Below are 23,465 nucleotides of genomic sequence, written 5' to 3'. Positions count from 1 at the left end.
TAAAATATCTCCAGCCACAACACTTGAACTGTCGCTAAATGCCCATGAAGAGGAGACCTTGCTGCTGGTTCTCAAGCTGAAGTAAAATTGTTAAAGGATTAAGTAACTATTTTAAGTCAGTCTGTAAAGATCATCTTGAAGATTAAAATATCTTCACTGCACTTATAAAACTGAAATGGTTCAAACCCACGTTGGGTGCTCAATAATCAGTGCAGTTATCTAGATTCTCACACATGGATTTAAACATTGCAGTGTAGCAATACTTAGTGTTCTGTAATCATCTGTAACAGAAGGTGGAAAGTTAAATTTAGGCCCCACCCTCACTGTTATCAGTTTAAACTCCCTCAACTCTCTATCTGTCTGTCTGTCTTAATTATTGGGGACTCTGCCCTTCCCAACCCCAGGTCAGTGAAGGGTTTTGTATTCTGTCTCAGACATGGCTGATGTTCCACCTTCCCTGTGCATTTCTTCTTCAGTTCATTTCCAATCCCACATTTTCCTTGAATTAAGTCCATAATCACTCTTTGCTCTTTCGTGTAACACTTGGTCTGTGAAAGAAAAGAGAGACTGGCATTTATATCACACCTTTCACATCTTCAGGACATCCCAAAGCTCTTTACAGCCAATTACGTACTTTTGAAATGTAGTCACTGTTGTAATGCTTATTTCACTTTTCTGACTCTCTGTGTTCCCTATTATATGAATTGCACAACCTCTACTAGATGAATTTCCATTTTACTGAAAATACACAGCAGATCTGTCTGTCCATGTGACGAGAAGAGGCTGAAAACTCAAAGATAAACATCACAGGCAGTCCCTTGGAATCGAGGAAGACTTGCTTCCATTCTTAGAATGAGTCCTTAGGTGACTGAACAGTCCAATCCGAGAGCCACAGTCCCCATCACAGGTGGAACAGATAGTCGTTCTGATATCAAAGATAAACAAGCACATTGCTGGAATCGGAAGAGAGGAGAGGAAAAACAAAGGTATTCTTAGGTTGAATGATTTGCAACTTGCTTAAAAGAGTTTTTAAGCAAAAACTCTTATATAAAAAGGCTATATCAGCTGGACATGCAAAGTACATTAAAGGACCAGAAGTCCGTAGAAATAACAAAGGCTCACCGAAGGATAAGGCAGAAAAATTTGGAAAATATGGGGAAAATATAGGAAGCCTGTCTTCCACTCCTGTTCTTCTCTGTTTTGGCTTTAGATTTACAGCTTTCTGCTTTTAATTGAATTTTCTTTTTCCTCCTTCCCTCTCCAGTACTGAAAAGGAAGCCAGTGAGTGTGGGTTAAGTACTAAAGATACTGGAAAATTAGAAAGAATGTAAAGAAATTAACTCGGCTTAACCGTGCCCGAAAGTCAACACTGTATGGAGCCAAGTACTGCAATGAGTTAGCATAGTTGCTGCATCATTGTCACTGGGTCAAAATCCTGGAACTCACTACCTAGCAGTGCTGTGGAGCGCCTTCACAACCCGACCGCAGCGGTTCAAGGTGGTCCACCAGCTGTGCTATAACGGGCATGGGTGTTCAACAGCTTTACTCTGCACCGGTCTGTGCTATACCAGACCTGGGAGTGTTCGACATCTTTACTCTGCACCAGTCTGTGCTATACCAGGCCTGGGAGTGTTCAACAGCTTTACTCTGCACTGGTCTGTACTATACCAGACCTGGGAGTGTTCAACAGGTTTAATGTTCACCATTCTGTGCTGTACCAGACCTGGGAGTGTTCAACAGCTTTAGTCTCTGCGATACCAGATCTGGGATCTCTGTGCTATACCTGGGAGTGGTTGATGCTGATACTGTGAGAAAACTGAGAAAAGGTGTTCCACATCTGGTACTGACCCCTTTTACTTTTATGAGCAGAAAATTCAGCAATCCTTTTTAAAGTCAGTACTGTTCCCTGAAGAGGTACACAGCACAACACGATAGAACTTTGGAACTGTGTTGTACAGTGATAAGTTTTCAGAAACAGAGCTCTGAGTAGCATAATACTTACAAAAGATTCAGAGGTACTACAAGATCAGGTAAATGTTGCATCCTTATTTACAAGATAGATACAGATTAAGAACATTATTTAGCCTATCCTGGCTCATCCCATTTAGAAACCAGGTCCTCCACTACAGATTCTAACCATTTTTTAAAAACCACAAGCTTTTGACCTGATTTAAACAACCCAGAAATCCAATGCTGATCATTCTGTGTAAAGAATTTCTTGCTTCCATTAGTCCTAGACATGCTGGTCATTAGTTTGACCCTGTGTCCCTTGTCCTACTGTCATGAGTCTCTGGCCAAAGACCACCCTAAGTGGAGGAAGAGCATCCGGGAAGGCGCTGAGCACCTTGAGTCTCGTCGCCAAGAACATGCAGAAATCAAGCGCAGGCAGCGGAAGGAGTGCGCAGCAAACCAGTCCCACCCACCCCTTCCCTCAACAACTGTCTGTCCCACCTGTGACAGAGACTGTAATTCCTGTATTGGACTGTTCAGTCACCTAAGAACTCACTTTTAGAGTGGAAGCAAGTCATCGTCGATTTCGAGGGACTGCCGATGATGTCTGTTATGTCTTGAATAAAGAATCTGACCAGGTACTGTGAGCTCAAAGTAAAGTATGACCGTAGACCTTTATTACAGGTCTCCAGAGTGTCTCTCCAGCCTGTGAGGCCTCCTTATGTACAGGTGCTCCCAAGGGATTGTGGGATCCCTTGGGACTCCAGGGAATGAGCCCTCTGGTGGTTAAACAAGGTATTTACAGATTTACAAATATAACAATGACTGTCATGGCTTCCCTCGACAGAGCGCTCCAGATTTACTTTCTCCTTACTGTTTACTATCTTACTTGCTTGGCTCAGTTGGTAGAGCTCTCATCTCGGAGTCAGAATGTCATGGGTTCAAGCCGCACTTCGGACTTGATCACATAATCTAGGTGCACTACTGAGGTCAGAGGCGTTGTCTCTCAGCTGAGCACTTAAACCGAGGCCCTATCTGCTTCTTCAAGTGAATGTAAAGGAAAACATTGAACTACTTGAAGAGTTGGGAGCAGTCCTGGTGTCCTGACCAACATTCCTCCCTCAGCACCACCAGAAACAGATTCATTATTCATTCATCTCGTTTGTTGTTTGTGGGACTTTATTGTGTGTAAATTAGCTGCCGTATTTCCCCTAAACACTGATTACACTTTGAAAATAATTCATTGGTTTCGAAGCATTTAGCGATAACCTGATAACATGATAAGGTGCGAAGTAAAATTGTTCATCGACGCTGGGTCAAAGTCCTGGACCTCTCTACCTAACAGCACTGTGGGAGTACCTTCACCACACGGACTGCAGCGGTTCAAGGGAAGGCACAACACCCCCTTCTCAAGGGTATCTAGGGATGAGCAATAAATGCCTTGCTAGTGACTTCATTTTTTCTATACAGATCTCCTTGGTTACACCAGTTAAAACGCAGCATGTACAAAAGATTAGCTTTCTGGTTATTTCAATCAGTGATGCAGAACTTTTTAACCAGAGGGAGTAGAGTAGGTGTTAACAAAGACCACTGAAGTTGGTAATGTAAATTGCTTCAAAGGATAAGTAATTGTGTTTCTAGGGTGAGTAGGGTTTGAGGAATATAGTGAAATGCTGGGATTGATCTATCTAAGAGGACTGGTCCCAATAGGCGTTTCCTGTTTATACAATGTTATTGTGCACTCATTCTACCCTATGGAATAAACAAGAACTTCATGCAATTAGTACAACAAATCCTGTGACTGGGGCAGTAAGTGTTACTTCATGCTCTTCCATTATTTATTCAGTCTCTTTTCAAAAACAGAAGGGTCTAGTTTAGCTTATTATCAGCATAATAGGTAGTTAAGGATAAATCACGGCATATTGCAAGGTTAATGCAAAGCACATACAGTATCATTCAGGCGTTAGAGTAAAGGAGGTAGCTGTCGAAAACATCAGACAGGTGCACCATGCACCATTCCAGTAAGTGTCTGAGCTGTCCCATTTCTAAACCACCTGTCCTTATAGACTGAAAAGAACCTTCTCCTAACCACCTTCTGCTATGTTTGTTTGCTACAATCAAAGGCCATTGTTGTCTTGGCCGTGCAATATTCTACACAAGTTCACTTGAGGGTATGGTTAGCCTAATGTTATGGTATTAGACGAGCAACCTGCAGTTTAAAACCCACCGTTGCAAGTTATGAGGCTGAATTCAAAAACTCTTAATAAATTCTGGCTAGATAGTCATAAAAACTTAACTGGGTCATAAATGGTCTTCAGGGAAGGACCTGCCATCTCTAACTGGTCTGGCCTATGCGTGACCCCAGTACCCCACTACATGGTTAATTCTTAATGCCCTCAGGGTAACTGGTATTGACAGCAAATACTGCCTTGTCACATCCCAAGAGCTAATTTGTAAAAATCAGCAGCACAATATACAAATTAAGTAGAGGATCTTTATTGAAACCATTGTGTGCTCTGTGAATGTATACTTTTCCACAGTGCTGCCCCTCTTTGTGCTTATGATGTGTTTGAAACATGGGACACTTGATCGACGACTCCTTGTAAATGTTTCTGTATTGGAAGGAGTATGTATGCTGTAGTTTCCATGGCAGCCTGCAGGGAATCTGGTGGTCCTTTACCTGCTCGCGGTGTTCATTGCAGAGGCCCCACATCTGAGTCAGTCATGTCCAGTGCAAGCAGAAATGTTTGCTAGGCCTGACATGGCATTATATTGAGAGATAGCTACCGATCCATCACTACCACAGTAATGCCCTTGCTGCTGCGCACTCTCTTAGAATATCTACTATTCTGTCTGAGAGCAGCTATAAGATCTGCAAACCTCTGCTCCAGAGTTGTCTGTTTCTATTTCAGGAAATACTGAACAGGCTGGGGCTCTTTTCTCTAGAAAAGAGAAGACAGGGAGGTGACCGTTATAATTATTGTTATATATGTAAACCTGTAAATACCTTGTTTAACCACCAGAGGGCTCATCCCCTGGAGTCCCAAGGGATCCCACAATCCCTTGGGAGAACCTGTACTTAAGGAGGCCTCACAGGTTGGAAACCTGTAATAAAAGACTAAGGTCACACTTTACTTTGAGCTCACAGTATCTGGTCAGACTCTTTATTCAATACATAACAACTGGTGATGAGATACAGATGACGAACCCCACCGCAACAATGCAGAGAACAGTGGGCATCCTGGAGAAATTTTCGGAGGGAGATGATTGGGAAACCTTCATGGAGCGACTCAACCAATACTTCGTGGCCAACGAGCTGGAAGGAGAAGCGAATGCTGTCAAACAAAGGGCGATTCTCCTCACTGTTTGCGGGGCACCAACATATGGCCTCATGAAAAATCTGCTGGCTCCTGCGAAACCCACAGAGAAGTCATGTGATGATTTGTGCACACTGGTCCGGGAGCATCTAAACCCGAAGAAAAGCGTTCTGATGATGAGGCACTGGTTCTACAAGTACAAGAGGACTGAAGGCAAGGAAGTGGCAGCTATGTTGCCGAGCTAAGACGCCTTGCAGGACATTGCGAATTTGAAGGACATTTGGAGCACATGTTCAGGGACTTCTTTGTACTTGGCATTGGCCATGAAGTAATACTTCGCAAACTTTTGACTGTAGAACCTCAACCTTGAGTAAAGCCATAGCGATAGCCCAGGCGTTCATCGCCACCAGTGACAATACCAAACAAATCTCTCAGCACACGAATGCTGCTACAAGTACTGTGAACAAAGTAATGTTGTTTTCGAATCGTAACGTACAGGGCAGGCCTCACATGCCTGCAGCTGCACATCCGCAGATGTCTCACAGTTACCATCAAGGGTGATGAATGCAAGGCCATTAACACCTTGTTGGTGCTGCGGGGGTGATCATCGTTTCCATTCATGCCGCTTCAAAGGATATGTTTGCAAGGGATGTGGAACAATGGGACATCTCCAACGTATGTGCAGGCGAGCTGCAAACCCTGCTAATCCTGGAAACCACCATGTTGCAGAGGATCATGACCAACCAGAGCCTCAGACCGAGGAGACAGAGGTATATGGGGTGCACAGATTTACCACAAAGTGTCCCCCGATATTGTTGAAGGTTGAATTAAATGGACTCCCGGTGTCAATGGAGCTGGACATGGGCGTGAGCCAATCCTTTATGAGCAAAAAGACTTTTGATAAATTGTGGTGCAGCAAGGCCTCAAGGCCAGTCCTGACTCCCATTCGCACTAAACTGAGAATTTACACAAAGGAACTGATTCCCATTATCGGCAGTGCTACTGTAAAGGTCTCCTATGATGGAGCGGTGCACAAGTTACCACTCTGGGTGGTACCGGGCGATGGCCCCACGCTGCTCAGCAGGAGCTGGCTGGGGAAAATACACTGGAACTGGGACGACGTCCGAGTGCTCTCGTCTGTCGACGACACTTCATGTGCCCAGGTCCTAAACAAGTTCCCCTCACTGGTCGAACCAGGCACCGGAAAGTTCCAAGGAGCAAAAGTGCAGATCCACCTAATTCTGGAGGCGCGACCCATCCATCACAAGGCGAGAGCAGTACCGTACATGATGAGAGAAAGGGTGGAGATCGAGCTGGACCGGCTGCAACGAGAGGGCATCATTTCGCCGATCGAATTCAATGATTGGGCCAATCCGATTGTTCCAGTCCTCAAGGGAGACGGCACCGATTACAAAGTAACTATCAATCGTTTCTCCCTGCAGGATCAATACCCACTACCAAAGGCAGTCGACCAATTTGCGACGCTGGCAGGAGGAAAGACGTTCACGAAGCTGGACTTGACCTCCGCCTACATGACACAGGAGCTGGAGGAATCATCAAAGGGCCTCACCTGCATCAACACGCACAAAGGTCTCTTCATTTACAATAGATGCCCGTTTGTGATTCGATCAGCCGCGGCGATATTCCAGAGAAACATGGAAAGCCTAATGAAGTCGGTCCCACGCACCGTGGTCTTCCAGGACGACATCTTGGTTACAGGTCGGGACACCGTCGAGCATCTGCAGAACCTGGAGGAGGTTCTTAGTCGACTCAATCACGTGGGGCTCAGGTTAAAATGCTCAAAGTGCGTTTTCCTGGCGCCTGAAGTGGAATTCCTGGGAAGAAGAATCGCGGCAGGCGGCATCAGGCCCACCGATTCAAAGACGGAGGCAATCGAGAATACATTGAGACCACAGAACGTAACGGAGCTGCGATCATTTCTAGGACTCCTGAACTACTTTGGTAACTTCTTACCGGGTCTCAGCACACTGTTAGAACCACTGCACGCTTTACTGCATAAAGGAGATGAATGGGAATGGGGTAAAAGCCAATGGTCAAACAAATTGCTTGTGTTGTATGACCCAAGTAAGCGTTTGGTACTAGCATGCGATCTGTCGTCATACGGTGTCGGGTGTGTATTGCAACTAACTAATGAATCTGGGAAATTGCAACCGGTTGCTTATGCATCCAGAAGACTGTCTAAGGCTGAGAGGGCCGACAGCATGATCGAAAAAGAAGCGTTAGCGTGTGTTTATGGGATAAAGAAAATGCATCAATATCTGTTTGGGCTCAAATTTGAATTGGAAACTGACCATAAGCCACTGATATCCCTCTTTTCTGAAAGTAAGGGGATAAATACGAATGCATCGGCCCACATCCAGAGATGGGTGCTCACATTGTCCACATACAACTATGCCATCCGCCACAAGCCAGGCACAGAAAACTGTGCCGATGCTCTCAGTAGGTTGCCATTGCCCACCACGGGGGTGGAGATGGCATAGCCCGCAGATTTAGTCATGGTAATGGAAGCATTCGAGAGTGAGCAATCACCTGTTATCACCCGACAGATTAGAACCTGGACGAGCCAGGACCCCTTATTGTCCTTAGTAAAAAAACTGTGTGCTTCACGAGCGCTGGTCCAGTGTCCCGTTAGAAATGCAGGAAGAAGTAAAGCCATATCAGCGGCGCAAATATGAAATGTCTATACAGGCAGACTGCCTCCTATGGGGTAATTGGGTAGTGTTGCCAAGAAAGGGCAGGGACACTTTCATGAGTGATCTCCACAGTACCCACCCAGGCATCGTAATGATGAAAGCGATAGCCAGATCTCACGTGTGGTGGTCCGGTATCGATGCAGACTGAGAGTCCTGCATGCACAAATGTAATACATGTTCACAGTTAAGCAATGCACCCAGGGAGGCGCCACTAATTTTATGGTCTTGGCCCTCCAAACCGTGGTCCAGGGTCCATGTCGACTATGCAGGCCTGTTCTTGGGAAAAATGTTCCTCGTGGTTGTAGATGCGTACTCCAAATGGATTGAATGTGAGATAATGTCGGCAAGCATGTCCGCTACCACCATTGAAAGCCTGTGGGCCATGTTTGTCACGCACAGCCCGCCTGATGTCCTTGTGAGTGATAATGGACCGTGCTTCATCAGTGCTGAGTTCAAAGAGTTCATGACCCATAATGGGATCAAACCAGCATCCAATGGTCAGGCAGAGAGAGCAGTGCAAACTATCAAGCAGAGCTTGAAAAGGGCAACTGAAAGCTCACTGCAGACTCGCCTATCCCGAGTCCTGCTTAATTACCGCACGAGACCAAACTCGCTCACTGGGATTCCACCCGCTGAACTGCTCATGAAAAGGGCATTTAAGACAAGGTTCTCGTTAGTCCACCCTGATCTACACGAACAAGTAGAGAACAGGCGGCTTCAACAAAGTACATATCATAATCGCACAAATGTGTCACGTGAAATTGAGATTAATGATCCTGTATTTGTGTTGAACTATGGACAGGTCTCAAGTGGCTTCCCGGCACTGTCGTGGCCAAAGAGGGGAGTAGGGTGTTTCTGGTCAAACTTTCAAATGGACTCACCTTCAGGAAACACTTGGACCAAACCAAACTCAGATTCACGGACTATCCAGAGCAACTCACAATAGACTCTACCTTTTTTGACCCTCCAACACACAGACGGTTGACCAGGAAGCAGAACTCATCACCACGCCAGGCAGCCCAGCAAGGCCAGCTGCACAACAGCCCAGCGAGGGCCCAACAAACGACTCACCAAAACCAGCATTTGCACCGAGACGGTCAACCAGGGAAAGAAAGGCCCCAGATCGACTCACATTGTAAATAGTTACACTATTGACTTTGATGGGGGAATGTTGTTATATATGTAAACCTGTAAATACCTTGTTTAACCACCAGAGAGCTCATCCCCTGCAGTCCCAAGGGATCCCACAATCCCTTGGGAGCACCTGTACTTAAGGAGGCCTCACAGGCTGGAGAGGCACTCTGGAGACCCGTAAAAAAAGACTAAGGTCACACTTTACTTTGAGCTCAGAGTATCTGGTCACACTCTTTATTCAATACATAACAATTATGAAGGGGTTTTATAAGGTACTTGTGGGGAGTCTCAAACTGGGAGCCATAAATATAAGATAGTCATTAATAAATCCAATAGAAAATTCTGGATAAACTTCTTTACTCAGAGAGTGGTGAGAATATGGAACTTGTTACCACAGGGAGTGGTTGAGATGAATAACATGGATGAATTTAAGGGGAAGCTAGATAAGTAAATGAGAAAGGAATAGAAGTATATGTTGATAGGGTGAGATGAAGTAGTGGGAAGGCTCATGTGGAGCATAAAGACCAGTGTTGGGCTGTTTCTCTGCTGTAAAAGTCGATGTAATTTTCCAGCACATTAATGCCGGCTAACAGACCATCAGTTTGGCTCCATCACAGTCCATGAGCATTCCTGCTCCCACTGTGCCTATGACCTGAGCCCCTCAGGGCTCTGCTTCACCTACCCTGGGAGTTGCAACATGTTCCACAGAAAGCCACAGTAGAGAGGGCCATTCATCTCTTCTCTTTGAACATGCGGTTTTCCCACACAACTTGATGTCATCTGCAAATTTACACTTTCTACATTTAATAATTTCATCCTCATTTATGGGTGAGAACAACAAAAGTCATAGGACTTGTCCCTGGGATATTCTGTTGGCTATAGTTATATGACTGCAACTACTGCCATTTTTTACTTCCCTTTTGTTTCCTATTATTTAGCCAATTTATTAACCAATTTACTACTTTCTCCTTTATTCCAGGAAGTTTCACTTTAGTCATGGGTCTCTTGTGAGACATCATATCAAACGCCTTCTGAAAGTCATGGTATAAAACATCCATTATATTAGCTTTATTCACCAATTCTGCTCTACATTTCAGAATCCGATGTTGATTTGCGATTATTGCATTTACTCGGCTGAATGCATTTCAATTGCTCCTTTTACAACATATACTCCACATTTTCTCCTACCAAAGTTGCCAAGCTAATACTTTCATAATTACTGTATGCAGATCAAGCTTCTGACCTTTTAAAAAAAAAATGCTTTTTTAAATTCCTGCTACTTCACCTGTATTTAATGAGCTGTGAGGAATCTCGGCCACAGCTCCCAATATTTCTACCCTAGTTTCCTTAAGTACTCTTAAACCCATTCTCTTTTAACCGTAGAATATTCAAGCACTTAAATTCTTCATAAACTAGTTTTTGGTTGAAGGACCATTTTTCCCCGCAAAAAAACCTAATAATTGAGTCATTTTGCATTTCTTTGTAAGAAAAGGGATTGTGTGGGTTATTCTGTTAGCAATGTACTTTTACCTTGAGCCATGGGTTTGAATCAAGCTCAGATGCAAGTGATGATTGTATGATTCTTGTGGAAAGAGTTTGAATGCCGTCAATTCAGTTCTTAGTAAACTGAGATATCGGGCCCAACATTGCCCAAGCCGTTTTTTTGGCGTACTAACCTGAAGCGTGCCAACTTTGCGCGCTGGAAAGGGCGCCAGAAAAAAGGGGCCCCATCCTGGCCGCTCTTTGGAGTCCCCGGAGTCGTGGCATGGCATGGAGACTGAAGGGGGGGGCGGAGCAACAGGCCAGTACAGAAAGCACTGCCGGCACCTGTGTGCATGCTCAGTGAGAGCTGCGCACATGCTTCTGCCCTCCCAGCGCATTCTGTATGCTGTGAGCAGGACCCGATGCTCGCAGCCCCTATCCCAGGCCGAAGGGACGGCCAATCTCGCCGCACCCTGTCCCCGGCTGAGTGGACTCCCGCACTGGCCGGCCGGCCGGCCCGTTAAGTTCTTGGTCAGGTAAGACTTCGCTTTTATTTTTTATTTAGTGGCTGTGCTTGAGACTTTTGATTTTGGGGGATGGGGGAAGAGAAAGAGTGTCTCTCTGGCTACCGCCCCCCCCCCCCCCCCAAAAGACATCGCAGCCAGCAGCTCACATTTCTCCGGTAGGATTTACTTCATTTTTATTAGTATTTTAATTGTTTGAGCTTTTCTTTGCAATGTTTGGTACTTGGTTGTTGAGGCCCTCTCCAGTTTTCCCTTCCCTCCCCTATCCCTGCCCTAATGTCTGCCGAATGTGCGCTGCTTTTTCTTCAGGTTTTTCAGAGCTGGCCACGCACACTGACCTAAGTGGATTTGGAATAAATTTTTGCTGGCCAAAGTGGCATAAATGGCCAAAAACTGGCGTAAGTGTCTGGGAACGCCCCCTTTTGAAAAAAAAACTGACCTAAAAAAAAAAATCGTACCTAACTGACTTACTCTGGAGCAAATTTTGGGGGGAAAATGGTGTTTTTTAACTTATGTCAGAAAAAACAACTGACTCCAAAAAAACTGATGCAAGTCATGGCCAGGATTGGGTTTCATAGAAGGCAGAAAAGCCTGCAGTTCTACACTAACAGGCAGAGAGGAATGAAAGTATCATGTTGGTAGTGGGGTGGTTTTCTGAAGATGGGATTAAGGCACCTTGATGCAGCAATGTGGAAGCGGATTCACTCTACATCTAAGCATACTGCACCGAGAATGCTGAGGGAAGTAAAGGTGTAAATTCGAGAGTTACTGCCCACAATCTTCCAATCCTCCTTGGATACGGGGCTGGTGCCAGAGGACTGGAGAATTGCAAATGTTACACCATTGTTCAAAAAGGGGTGTAAGGTTCAACCCAGCAACTACAGGCTAGCCAGTTTACCCTCGGTGGTGGTGAAGATTTTAGAAATGATAATCCGATACAAAATTAACAGTCACTTGGACAAGTATGGATTAATTAAGGAAAGCCAGCAGGGATTTGTTGAAGGAAAATCGTGTTTAACTAATACAAAAGCAAAATACTGCGGATGCTGGAATCTGAAATAACCATGGTTAACATGTCCTCGACCATGTCTGTTCTACTTCCCATATCTCTGTTCTCACCCCTTCCCCTCCCTCTCAGAATCATGACAGGGTTCCCTTTGTCCTCACCTTTCACCCCACCAGCCTCCACATTCAACGGATCATCCTCCGCTATTTCCGCCACCTGCAGCGTGATCCCACCACCAATCACATCTTACCCTCCCCCTCTCTGCGTCCCGAATGGACCGCTCCCTCCGTGACACACTGGTCCATTCCGCAGTCACCCCCTCCCCTTCCCATGGCACCTTCCCTTGCAAGCGCACGAGATGCAACACCTGCCCTTTTACCTCCTCCCTTCCCACCATCCAGGGCCCCAAACACTCCTTCCAGGTGAAACAGCGATTTACTTGTACTTCTTGCAGCTTAGTATACTGTATTCGCTGCTCACGATGAGGTCTCCTCTACATTGGGGAGATCAAACACAGATTGGGTGACTGCTTTGAGGAACACCTCCGTTCAGTCCGTAAGAGTGACCCTGAGCTTCCGGTCGCCTGTCACTTTAATTCCCCGCTCCATTCCCACTGTGACCTTTCTGTCCTCGGCCTCTTACACTGTTCCAATAAAGCTCAACGTAAGCTCGAGGAACAGCACCTCATCTTTCGATTGGGCACTTTACAGCCTTCTGCTCTCAACATCGAGTTCAACAATTTCAGAGCATAACCTCTGCCCATCTTTGGCTCCCTTTCCTCCCATCGCCCGCTATCTTATGTTTTTTTTCTCTTCGTCTCCAATAGCAGCTGGCCATTATTCTGCCATTCACATCCAATCTGGACTAACCTTTTGCTAACTTCTGCCATTACCATTTCAAGTTGGCCCATCCTCCCTTTTGTCTCTCTAATCTCTCCTGCCTTCCACCCTATCACAGATCTTTCCGTTTGTTCTTTCTTCCCCTTCCCTCTCTCAGTGCTCCTTAAGAATATCCTTTTTGAACATTTGCCAGTTCTGACAAAGGGTCTTCGACCTGAAACATTAACTCTGTTTTTCTCGCTCCACAGATGCTGCCTGACGCGCTGAGATTTCCAACATTTTCTGTTTTTATTGCATGTTTGACTAACTTGATTGAGTTTTTTGTTAAGGTAGCACAGCGGGTTGATGAGGGCAATGCAGTTGACGTTGTGTATATGGACTTCCAAAAGGCATTTGATAAAGTGCCACATAACAGGCTTGCCAGCAAAGTTGAAGCCCGTGGAATAAAAGGGACTGTGGCAGCATGGATACAAAATTGGCTAAGTGACAGGAAACAGAGAGTAGTGGTGAACGATTGTTTTTTGGACTGGAGGAAGGTATACAGTGGTGTTCCCCAGGGGTCGGTACTAGGACCACTGCTTTTCATGATATATATTAATGACTTGGACTTGGGTGCACAGAGCACAATTTCAAAATTTTCAGATGACTTGGAAGTTAGTGAACACTGAGGAGAATAGTGAGAAGACATAGACAGGCTGGTGGAATGGGCGAACACTTCAATTTTGGTACATTTTGGTACGAAGAACGAGGAGAGACAATATAAACTATAGGATACATTCTAAAGTGGGTGCAGGAACAGAGAGACCTGGGGTATATGTGCACAAATCATTGAAGGTGGCAGGGCAGGTTGCGAAAGCGGTTAAAAAAGCATACGGGCTTCATAAATAAAGGCAAAGATTACATAAGAACATGAGAAATAGGAACAGGAGTAGGCCATACAACCCTCGAGTCTACTCCGCCATTCAATAAGATCATGGCTGATCTGATCATGGACTCAGCTCCACTTCCCTGCCCGCTCCCCATAACCCCTTATCGATTAAGAAACCGTCTATTTCTGTCTTAAATTTATTCAATGTCCCAGCTTCCACAGCTCTCTGAGGCAGCGAATTCCACAGATTTACAACCCTCTGAAAGAAGAAATTTCTCTTTATCTCTGTTTTAAATGGGCGGCCCCTTATTCTAAGATCATGCCCTCTAGTTCGAGTCTCCCTCCCCCATCAGTGGAAACATCCTCTCTGCATCCACCTTGTCAAGCCCCCTCATAATTTTATACGTTTCGATAAGATCACCTCTCATTCTTCTGAATTCCAATGAGTAGCGACCCAACCTGCTCAATCTTTCCTCAGAAGTCAACCCCCTCATCCCTGGAATCAACCGAGTGAACCTTCTCTGAACTGCCTCCAAAGCAAGTATATCCTTTCCTAAATATGGAAACCAAAACTGCACGCAGTATTCCAGGTGTGGCCTCACCAATACCCTGTATAACTGTAGCAAGACTTCCCTGCTTTTATACTCCATCCCCTTTGCAATAAAGACCAATATAGATTGGCCTTCCTGATCACTTGCTGTACCTGCATACTATCCTTTTGTGTTTTATGCAAAAGTACCCCCGCTGTACTGCGGCACTTTGCAATCTTTCTCCATTTAAATAATAACTTGCTTTTTGATTTTTTTCTGCCAAAGTGTATGACCTCACACGTTCCAACATTATATTCCATCTGCTAAATTTTTGCCCACTCACTTAGTCTGTCTCTGTCCTTTTGCAGATTTTTTGTGTTCTCCTCACTCATTGCTTTTCCTCCCATCTTTGTATCGTCAGCAAACTTGGCTACGTTACACTCAGTCCCTTCTTCCAAGTCGTTAATATAGATTGTAAATAGTTGGGGTCCCAGCACTGATCCCTGCGGCACCCTACTCGTTACTAGTTGCCAACCAGAGAATGAACCATTTATCCCGTCTCTCTGTTCTCTGTTAGTTAGCCAATCCTCTATCCATGCTAATATATTACCCCCAACCCCATGAATTTTTATCTTGTGCAATAACCTTTTATGTGGCACCTTGTCAAATGCCTTCTGGAAGTCCAAATACATCACATCCACTGGTTCCCCTTTATCCACCCCTGTTCCTTACATCCTCAAAGAATTCCAGCAAATTTATCAAGCATAACATCCCCTTCATAAATCCATGCTGACTCTGCCTGACCAAATTTTGCTTTTCTACTGCTACTGCTACTGCTTCTTTAATAATGGACTCCAACATTTTCCCAACCACAGATATTAGGCTAACTGGTCTATAGTTTCCTGCTTTTTGTCTGCCTCCTTTTTTAAATAGGGGAGTTACATTTGCAGTTTTCCAATCTGCTGGGACCTCCCCAGAATCCAGGGAATTTTGGTAAATTAGAACCAATGCATCCACAATCCCTGCCACTACTTCTCTTAAGACCCTAGGATGCAAGCCATCAGGTCCAGGGGATTTATCTGCCTTTAGTCCCATTATCTTACTGAGTACCACCTCCTTAGTGATTGCGATTGTGTTAAGTTCCTCCCCCCCTGTAGCCCCTTGACTATCCACTGTCGGGATATTGTTAGTGTCCTCTACCGTAAAGACTGATACAAAATATTTGTTCAGTTTCTGCCATCTCCATACATAAGCAAGGAAGTTATGAATCTTTATAAAACACTGGTTCGGCCTCAACTGGAGTATTGTGTCCAATTCTGGGCACTGTACTTTAGGAAGGATGTGAAGGCCTTAGAGAGGGTGCAGAAAAGATTTACGAGAATGGTTTCAGGACTGAGGGACTTCAGTTATGTGGATAGACTGGAAAAGCTGGAGTTGTTCTCCTTAGAGCAGAGAAGGTTGAAAGGAGATTTGATAGAGATGTTCAAAATCACGAAGGGGTCTAGACAGAGAAGATAGAGAAAAACAGTTCCCATTGGCAGAAGGGTGGAGAACCAGAGGACACAGATTTAAGGTGATTGGTAGAAGAACCGAAGGCGACATGAGGATAAACTTTTTTACGCAGCGAGTGGTTCGGATCTGGTATGCACTGCCTGAAAGGGAGGCAGAGACAGATCCAATTGTGACTTTCGAAAGGGAATTGGATAAGTAACTGAAGAAAAAAAACTGCAGGGCTACGAGGAAAGGGCGGGGGGAGTGGGACTAGTTAAAGTGCTTTTGCAGAGAGCCAGCACAGGCTCGATAGGACAAATGGCCTCCTCATGTGCTGTAATCATTCTATGATAATACAGCTGGCCTGGGATAGCTGGATACTGACAGTAAGTGCCCAACTTGCCCAATCTGAGCACAGACATCTCTCGCCTTGATGAGCACTAAAGTTCACTCTATATAAAACTTACATATAATTTAACTTCGTACCTTTCAGATATATGGATGAATTCTCCTGTGCTCTTGAGGGGACTGGTTTTTGCTGGTGTATGGGTCTCACCGTGCTGGTAGCTTTCTTGTACCTTACCCAAGTGGTTGTTCTTTATTTGTGAGCAGAGAAAAGAAAGCTGCTGCCTCACTGTCTAACAGTGGAAGGCTCTCCACAACTGAGCTGGATGCTGTTCCTATCTGATGAGATCCCTTTCTTATCTGATGTCCACACGGACACCCTTTCTAGCAAGGGTCATAGAAACATAGAAAATAGGTGCAGGAGTAGGCCATTCGGCCCTTCGAGCCTGCCATTCAATATGATCATGGCTGATCATGCAACTTCAGTACCTCACTCCTGTCAGTGGCTAGCCATCGGGTATGGCAATCCTGGCTGAATCTTTCCCTCTGCGTAGACCTGGTCAATTGTAAAGTTCCTCCTCGCACATATCAGAGATTGAGCCTGGGACCTTCCTAGATTGTGCAGCTCAGAGCTACACTGGACAATGCACTTCCCAACACAGCCATCAGGGGAGCCATACTTGGAATCAGGGGAGGTTAGGATCTTTCTTTTATGTAAAGGATTGTTTGGACACGAAGGGGCAAATTTTAACTTTCAAAGCCAGGTGGAAGACGTGCAGTAACACATTGGCTGCCCATTATACACTTTGCCTGATTTTCTATCCCACTAAAATCAATGGAAAGAAAAACCGGGCAGGGCATATAACGGGTGACTGAACCACAATACCGAGTTTACCGGCTGGTGAAACGTACAGTCCACCTTAGGAATGCACTGCTGGAGGCAGAATCTGCAACCGCTTTTAAAATGGAAGAGGATAAATATTTGAAAGAGAGAAATTTGAAAGGATGCAGGGAAAGGGATTAGGTAGATAGCTCTTTCAGAGAGCCGGTACAGGTGTAATGGGCTGAACGGCCTCCTTCTGTGCTGTAAAATTCTATGATTCCATGAATTTAAGACTTAAGCAATATACCAAGATTAAATTACACATATGATTTAATCAGATACACTTTTGGATGAAAGATTGGGCCACCCACACCCCGCGCTGTCACTGCTGTCTCTCATTTACAGCCCTCTAACAGAGGAAGCTGATTATAGACTCTATACCCGGCTTACAGTCCAGGTTTCCAGGCTCTTTGACGTGACCTCTCACTCCACCGTTTCCATGGAAAACGTCAAGAGATTTATTCTTTTTAATAACTCTCTTACATCTTCTATGGAAGCAATGGATTGAGCGATGAGATGGAAAGGCTGTGGGATCAATGCTGCAAGATCAGGGAGAATATTACCAGGTGCTCTGACAAGAAGGTCAAACCTAAGACATTAGTGACAGTCTAATTTTACAATAGGACTGATCTATGCCGTTTTATGGCCGTCACTTTGTCTTGGCTGCTGAATTATTACTGTTATTAAGTAGCTTTTCTTAAAAAAGTAATTTGCTTCCCACCAATTCCTCTCCACTAATTTCCTCCCCTCCTCTCGTTCCTGGCGTATGCTTGATTGGCCCCAATTACCTCCGGTATCTCAACCAAGGGGGCTACTATTTGTACAGTGAGTGTCAGCAAGGAGCACCACAGCCAGGCTACATCCCCCCTGTACTTCCAAACACAGGCCTCTGAGGACAAACAGGAGCAGGGACCTTGGCTGATCTATCCGCACCGAACGCATCCTTGACTGCCACCCCCAGCTGAGAGCAGCCAGCTCCAGGGACAGCCAGACTGGGGACAGAACCTGGCAACGTCCTGTCTGCATGGCTGAGCTACCAATTCTATAAACTCCCTGTGGCATCAATGCAGCCTGCACAGACACATTTAAAAGCAGACTTTGTAGGATTCATTCACTTGTCTGGAATAGGGATCCTTAATAAAAACACAATCAGATTGTTTGAAAATACAGTGCCCTGTTTGTATGCTGCACGGCCAAACTGAATTGAAGAGCTTCAGTCCTGAAACCAGACATGACCAATTGTCCTATGTATCACATCCATTCTGTCTGACAGTGGCTTTCCCTGGTAACTTGGGACAGCTCACTTCCTTTCCTACTTGTAACTTCCTCATTTTCCAACTTTTATTCTTTGTTAAACTATCTGCCTCAATTTTGTCAATCACCTTTGTTGCCCTGAAAGCTTCAACTACATCCAATCGAGGGATCTCAACCTGCTCTCGCCAGCTCCATGCCCTGAGACACTCAAGGCACATTAGTGACTAAAGATCAGACAGAATTTCTATACCATACTGAGGAACTGGGAAAAGCAGGGTCAGTGGCCGTTCTGACCTAAGTTTTTACATAAGAACATAAGAAATTGGAGTAAGCCATTTGGCCCCGCGAGCCTGCTCCGCCATTTAATAAGATCATGGCTGATCTGATCATGGATTCAACGCTCTCTTTCAAATCAATCCGACAACTTTCACCGTCCCAGGTCATTGCTGCGGGAAGACCACTATGCTTTAGTTGGGGGCCCAAAATATATACTCTGAGCTATGAGGGTAGTGAGCAATTGAAGAGGAAATTGAAAAATGCTGGAAAATGGAAGTAAAAACAGAAAATGCCGGTAGCGTCTGAAAGGAAATGCCAGGCATCATCTTCAGGTCGAGGGCACATCCAAAATGTTAACCTTTCTCTCAGACACATGAACGACTGGCCGGGCATTTCCTGTTTTTAGTTCCAGTGAGAGATGAATACTCAGTCTGGTAGTCACTCACCTATTGTGAACAAGTTCGGCCATCAGCTTCAGGATAGGTGTTGTACACAACGGCTCATGGTACCACAGCTCAATGGCACGTTGGAGGATAGAGATGTATCCTGGATATCTGTGGGAGACATGTTAAGGAGCAACCATGGCCAGAAAATCCAATCCAATACCCGCCGTCTACCATGTGTTTAAACTGAACCCCTTCACCAGCAGAATAGATTGACATCAAAGTCTTCAATTCATTAGTAGTTTCCCTAGAATGTCAGGTATATTATCCTCTTCCTTTACTGCGAAGACTGACACAAAGTAATTATTCAACAAGTCTGCCATTTTCTTATTTTCATTTGCAATATTACCTGTTTTTAAGGGGCACACATTATCCTCTACTAACCTTTTTCTTCTACTATAATTGTAAAAACTGTGTGTTAATCTTGATATCCCTCGCATGTTTCTTTTCGTATTCCTTTTTGCAGCTCTTACTATCTCTTTTGTCTTCATTTGTTGTTCTTTACATCCCTTCCAGGACCCCTGGATCTGCACTATTCTTTGCACTTTTGTAAACTCTTTCCTTTACTTTTATGTTAACTCTCACCTCCTTATATTCACTGAGGCATATAAAAGCATGGGCTTTACACTTAACATCCGTAAGACAAAGATCCTCCACCAGCCTGGCCGTGCCGCACAACACTGCCCTCCAATCATCAATATTCACGGCGCGGCCCTCGACAACGTGGACCATTTCCCATATCACGGGAGCCTCTTATCAACAAAGGCAGACATTGATGCAGAGATTCAACATCGCCTCCAGTGTTCCAGTGCAGCCATCAGCGGTCTGAGGAAAAGAGTGTCTGAAGGCCAGGCCCTCAAATCTACCACCAAGCTCATGGTCTACAGGGCTGTAGTAATACCCGCCCTCCTGTATGGATCTGAGGCATGGATGATGTATAGAAGCCACCTCAAGTCGCTGGAGATGTCTCCGCAAGATCCTGCAAATCCCCTGGGAGGACAGGCGCACCAACATCAGTGTCCTCGTCCAGGTTAACATCCCCAGTATTGAAGCACTGACCACACTCGATCAGCTTCACTAGGCAGGCCACATAGTTCGCATGCCAGATACGAGACACCCTAAACAAATGCTTTATGAGGAGCTCCTTCATGGTAAACGAGCCAAAGGGGGGCAGCGGAAACGTTACAAGGACACCCTCAAAACCTCCCTGGTAAAATGCGACATCACCACTGACACCTGGGAGACCCTGGCCGAAGCCCGCCCGAGTGGAGAAAGTGCATCCGGGAGGGCGTTGAGCTCTTCCGAGTCTCAACGCAAAGAGCGTTTAGAGGTCAAGCGCAGGCAGCGGAAGGAGTGAGCTGCAAACCAGCCCCACCCACCCCTTCCCTCGACGAATGTCTGTCCCACCTGTAACAGGATCTGTGGTTCTCGTATTGGACTGTTCACTTTGGGAGTGGAAGCAAGTCTTCCTCGATTCCGAGGGACTGCCTATGATGATGATGATTGTTGACCATGGCTGTTTAATTTGGTAAATAGAGCTCTTGCACCTTAGAGGTATATATGGGTCCTGTTTTAAAATAAATTAGTTTTGAACACCTCCCACAGTTCATCTGTAGCTTTACCTGATAACAATTTTGACCAGTCTGTTGTCGTCAGTCTCTGTCTCATCCCTTTAAAGATAGCCTTACCAATATGTAGAATCCTAGCTACTGTGTTAAGTTTGTCATTTTCAAATGTAAAATTGAATTTGATCATAATATGATCACTTACTGTTAGTTAATAACCTAAGTCTGGCTCATCATTCATTAACGCGGGACCTACTGGTCTGTGGCGGTAGTGCACTGAAGTAAAGTGGGGATGGTGCACTGAAGTAAAGTGGGGGAAGTATAGTGGCGGTAGTGTGCCCGATGATCGTACCCCTGCCCACGTGAACTGACCATTTTTGCCAGCCGCATCGGCCCTTGGGGCTTGATATCAAATCGCTTGATATTGCAGGATGCCCGTTCGGGTCGTAAATGGATATTAATGAGGCCCTGTCCTCAAAATGGACCAGGCATCCAGTCGCTTTATCAGTCGACAGCCCGGAGTTAACAGCCCCCATCCCCTTTAGGTGAAAAGAGAGAGGGAGTGCAATATAGAGGGAGGGAAGGAGGCTGGAAAGGTGGGGAGTGTTTAAACAATGGATGGGAAGAAACAAGGAAGAAAAAATTAATCAGAGTTCAAGCAGGTCTCGTTTATTTCCTTTCCTGTGCTGGTTTACTTTCTCCTGCTGGGAGCTGGTTCAGGTGTTGGACACTGTATTGAGGGAGTCGTCAAGATTTCGGGATTAAATTACGAAGCAATTGAAGAGGCATCAAGGTCAGTCAGCATGGATTTGTAAAAGATGGGCCATGCTTGGCCAATCTATAGAATGTTTTGAAGAAGACAAAGAAGTGCAGTGGATGTGTTTTATAGGGATTTCCTGAAAGCTTTTGATAATGTACCACATTCAGAGGTTTATGACAAAGGTTGAAGTGCATTGAATGAAGACGAATGTGACCACATGGACAAAAAGATGGATTGGATGGTAGAAAGGAGATCGTTGGATGGCAGAAAGGAATGGGTTGGAGTAAAAGGAGATTTCTTGCACTGAAGCAATGTGGTTGATGGTGTTCCCAAGGGCTTTGTGCTGGAGCCGCTCTTAGTTACAACATACATAAAAGATCTGCAGGGGCGAGAAATTCGGCGAAATTTGTATTTTTTCGCCAAAATTACCATTATCGCAACGCTATGGCTATGAGGCTGTAAATTCAAGCTTTAATTTGCGTTGCAGTAAAAATCGGTATTGCACGAGGATTTGCGCTGCAAACTGTGACCCTCGCCAACTTCAGTCCGAGGCCGATACTGCTGCGAGTTGGGCCTAGAGATGGGGGAAAAACACCTGAAAATAAATTGGAAAAAAAACAAAGAGGGCCACAAGATTAATGTCCAGTTTAAATCATCATCTTAACGAAGATAGGCTCAAAGAGCTGGGATTCTGTACTTTACAGAAGTGTAGACTTAAGGGTGAATTGATTGAGGTTTATAAGATGATGAATGAAATAGATTGTGTTTGTGTAGACAGTTTGTCTAAATAGGTTAGGGTGGACCAGGGTCACAATTTCAAGTTATGCAAGGTCAGATCGAGGTTACATGTCAGGAGATGTTACTTATCTCAGAGAATAGTGAACCTCGAACAGGTTGCCGGCTCGTAAGGTGAACACTGATTCACTCAATTCTTTCAAGCGAGACTTGGGCCTGCTTCTGGCTGGGGTGGAGATCATCTTGTATAAAAGGTAGGTACAGCATAGAATGATCAGGGCAAGAGGGATTTCCTGGACTAGTTTTGAATGCCTAAAGGGATTAAAGAGGATCAGTGCAGATTTTCCACGAATTGGCCTGGGTTTTACCCATTTTTTTGTCTTTCCCAAGAGATCATATGGTTTCGGCTGGGGTGAGGAGTAATGTTCCTTATAATTATTTCTTGGGTGCGTGGCCCCATTGAAAAGCTGGTGAGCCGGCTGCAGGGAGGTCCAGAGCGAAGGGAACATTGGTGGGGAGTGAAGGGAACGTTGGTGGGGAGCGAAGGGAACATTGGTGGGAGTGAGGGACACCTTAATAGGGAGTGAGGGGGACATTAATGGGGAGTGAGGGGGACATTAATGGGGAGTGAGGGGAACATTAATAGGGAGTGAGGGACACATTAATGGGGAGTGAGGGAACATTGGTGGGGAGTGAGGGGGGCATTGGTGCGGTGTGAGGGGGGCATTGGTGGGGAGTGAAGATATTGTGATACACAAGGCACTGCAGTTGTGTGGGATAGGTTTTCCTATCGATCAATGTTCATATAAATTGGTCATTAAGAGTGAAGGCAAGAAAAAGGCAAACAGAATCCTTGGCTTTGTATTCAAAGACACAGCATATAAATGCAAGGAGGTAACGTTGGATTTGTGCAATACCTCAGTTATGCCGCAAGCTTTGGGCAGCCCTTATAAGGAGGATATAAAATAGAAACAGTGTAGTTAAGATTTACTGGAATGTCACACTTATGAATAGAGATTTGAGGAGAAGGAGCTCGTCTCTTCCCACTAGAACTGAGCAAGATAAGGGGTGATCTAATAGAGGTCTTCAAGAGTATGAAGGGTTATGGTCGGGAAAATCGTGATGGATTGTTTCCACTGGTTGGCGAGAGGGCACAAGTTTAAGATAACCAGAGAAAAAAAGAATTAAAGCAGAATCCAGAAAAAGTTTTTTCCCAGAGTGCCACAAAATGTTGTTGAAGCAAAAAAATACAAGTTCCCTTCAAAGGGAATTAGATAGTTGCTTGAAAAAGAGGAATATTGAAAGGCATGAGGAAATATTGGAGAGAGCAGGAGAATAGGATTAGATTA

At 45.1% G+C, this 23,465-nt stretch overlaps 1 protein-coding gene across 2 annotated transcripts in view; it reads right to left on the bottom strand.

Moving 5' to 3' along the window:
- LOC139263090 (ran-binding protein 17-like) overlaps nucleotides 1–23,465 on the bottom strand; it is a 918,854-nt gene that overhangs the window by 283,074 nt on the left and 612,315 nt on the right. For both annotated transcript variants that reach the window (XM_070878629.1, XM_070878630.1), the window contains one exon: nucleotides 19,060–19,167. In XM_070878629.1, coding sequence (XP_070734730.1) covers nucleotides 19,060–19,167 — 108 coding nt within the window. The remainder of the gene's footprint in view (nucleotides 1–19,059; nucleotides 19,168–23,465) is intronic.

This window comes from Pristiophorus japonicus, chromosome 4, assembly GCF_044704955.1.
Source record: "Pristiophorus japonicus isolate sPriJap1 chromosome 4, sPriJap1.hap1, whole genome shotgun sequence".
In the NCBI taxonomy this organism is placed as follows: Eukaryota; Metazoa; Chordata; class Chondrichthyes; family Pristiophoridae; genus Pristiophorus; species Pristiophorus japonicus.
Note: the sequence above shows the minus strand (reverse complement) of the source record. Positions and strands in the feature narration are given on the sequence as shown.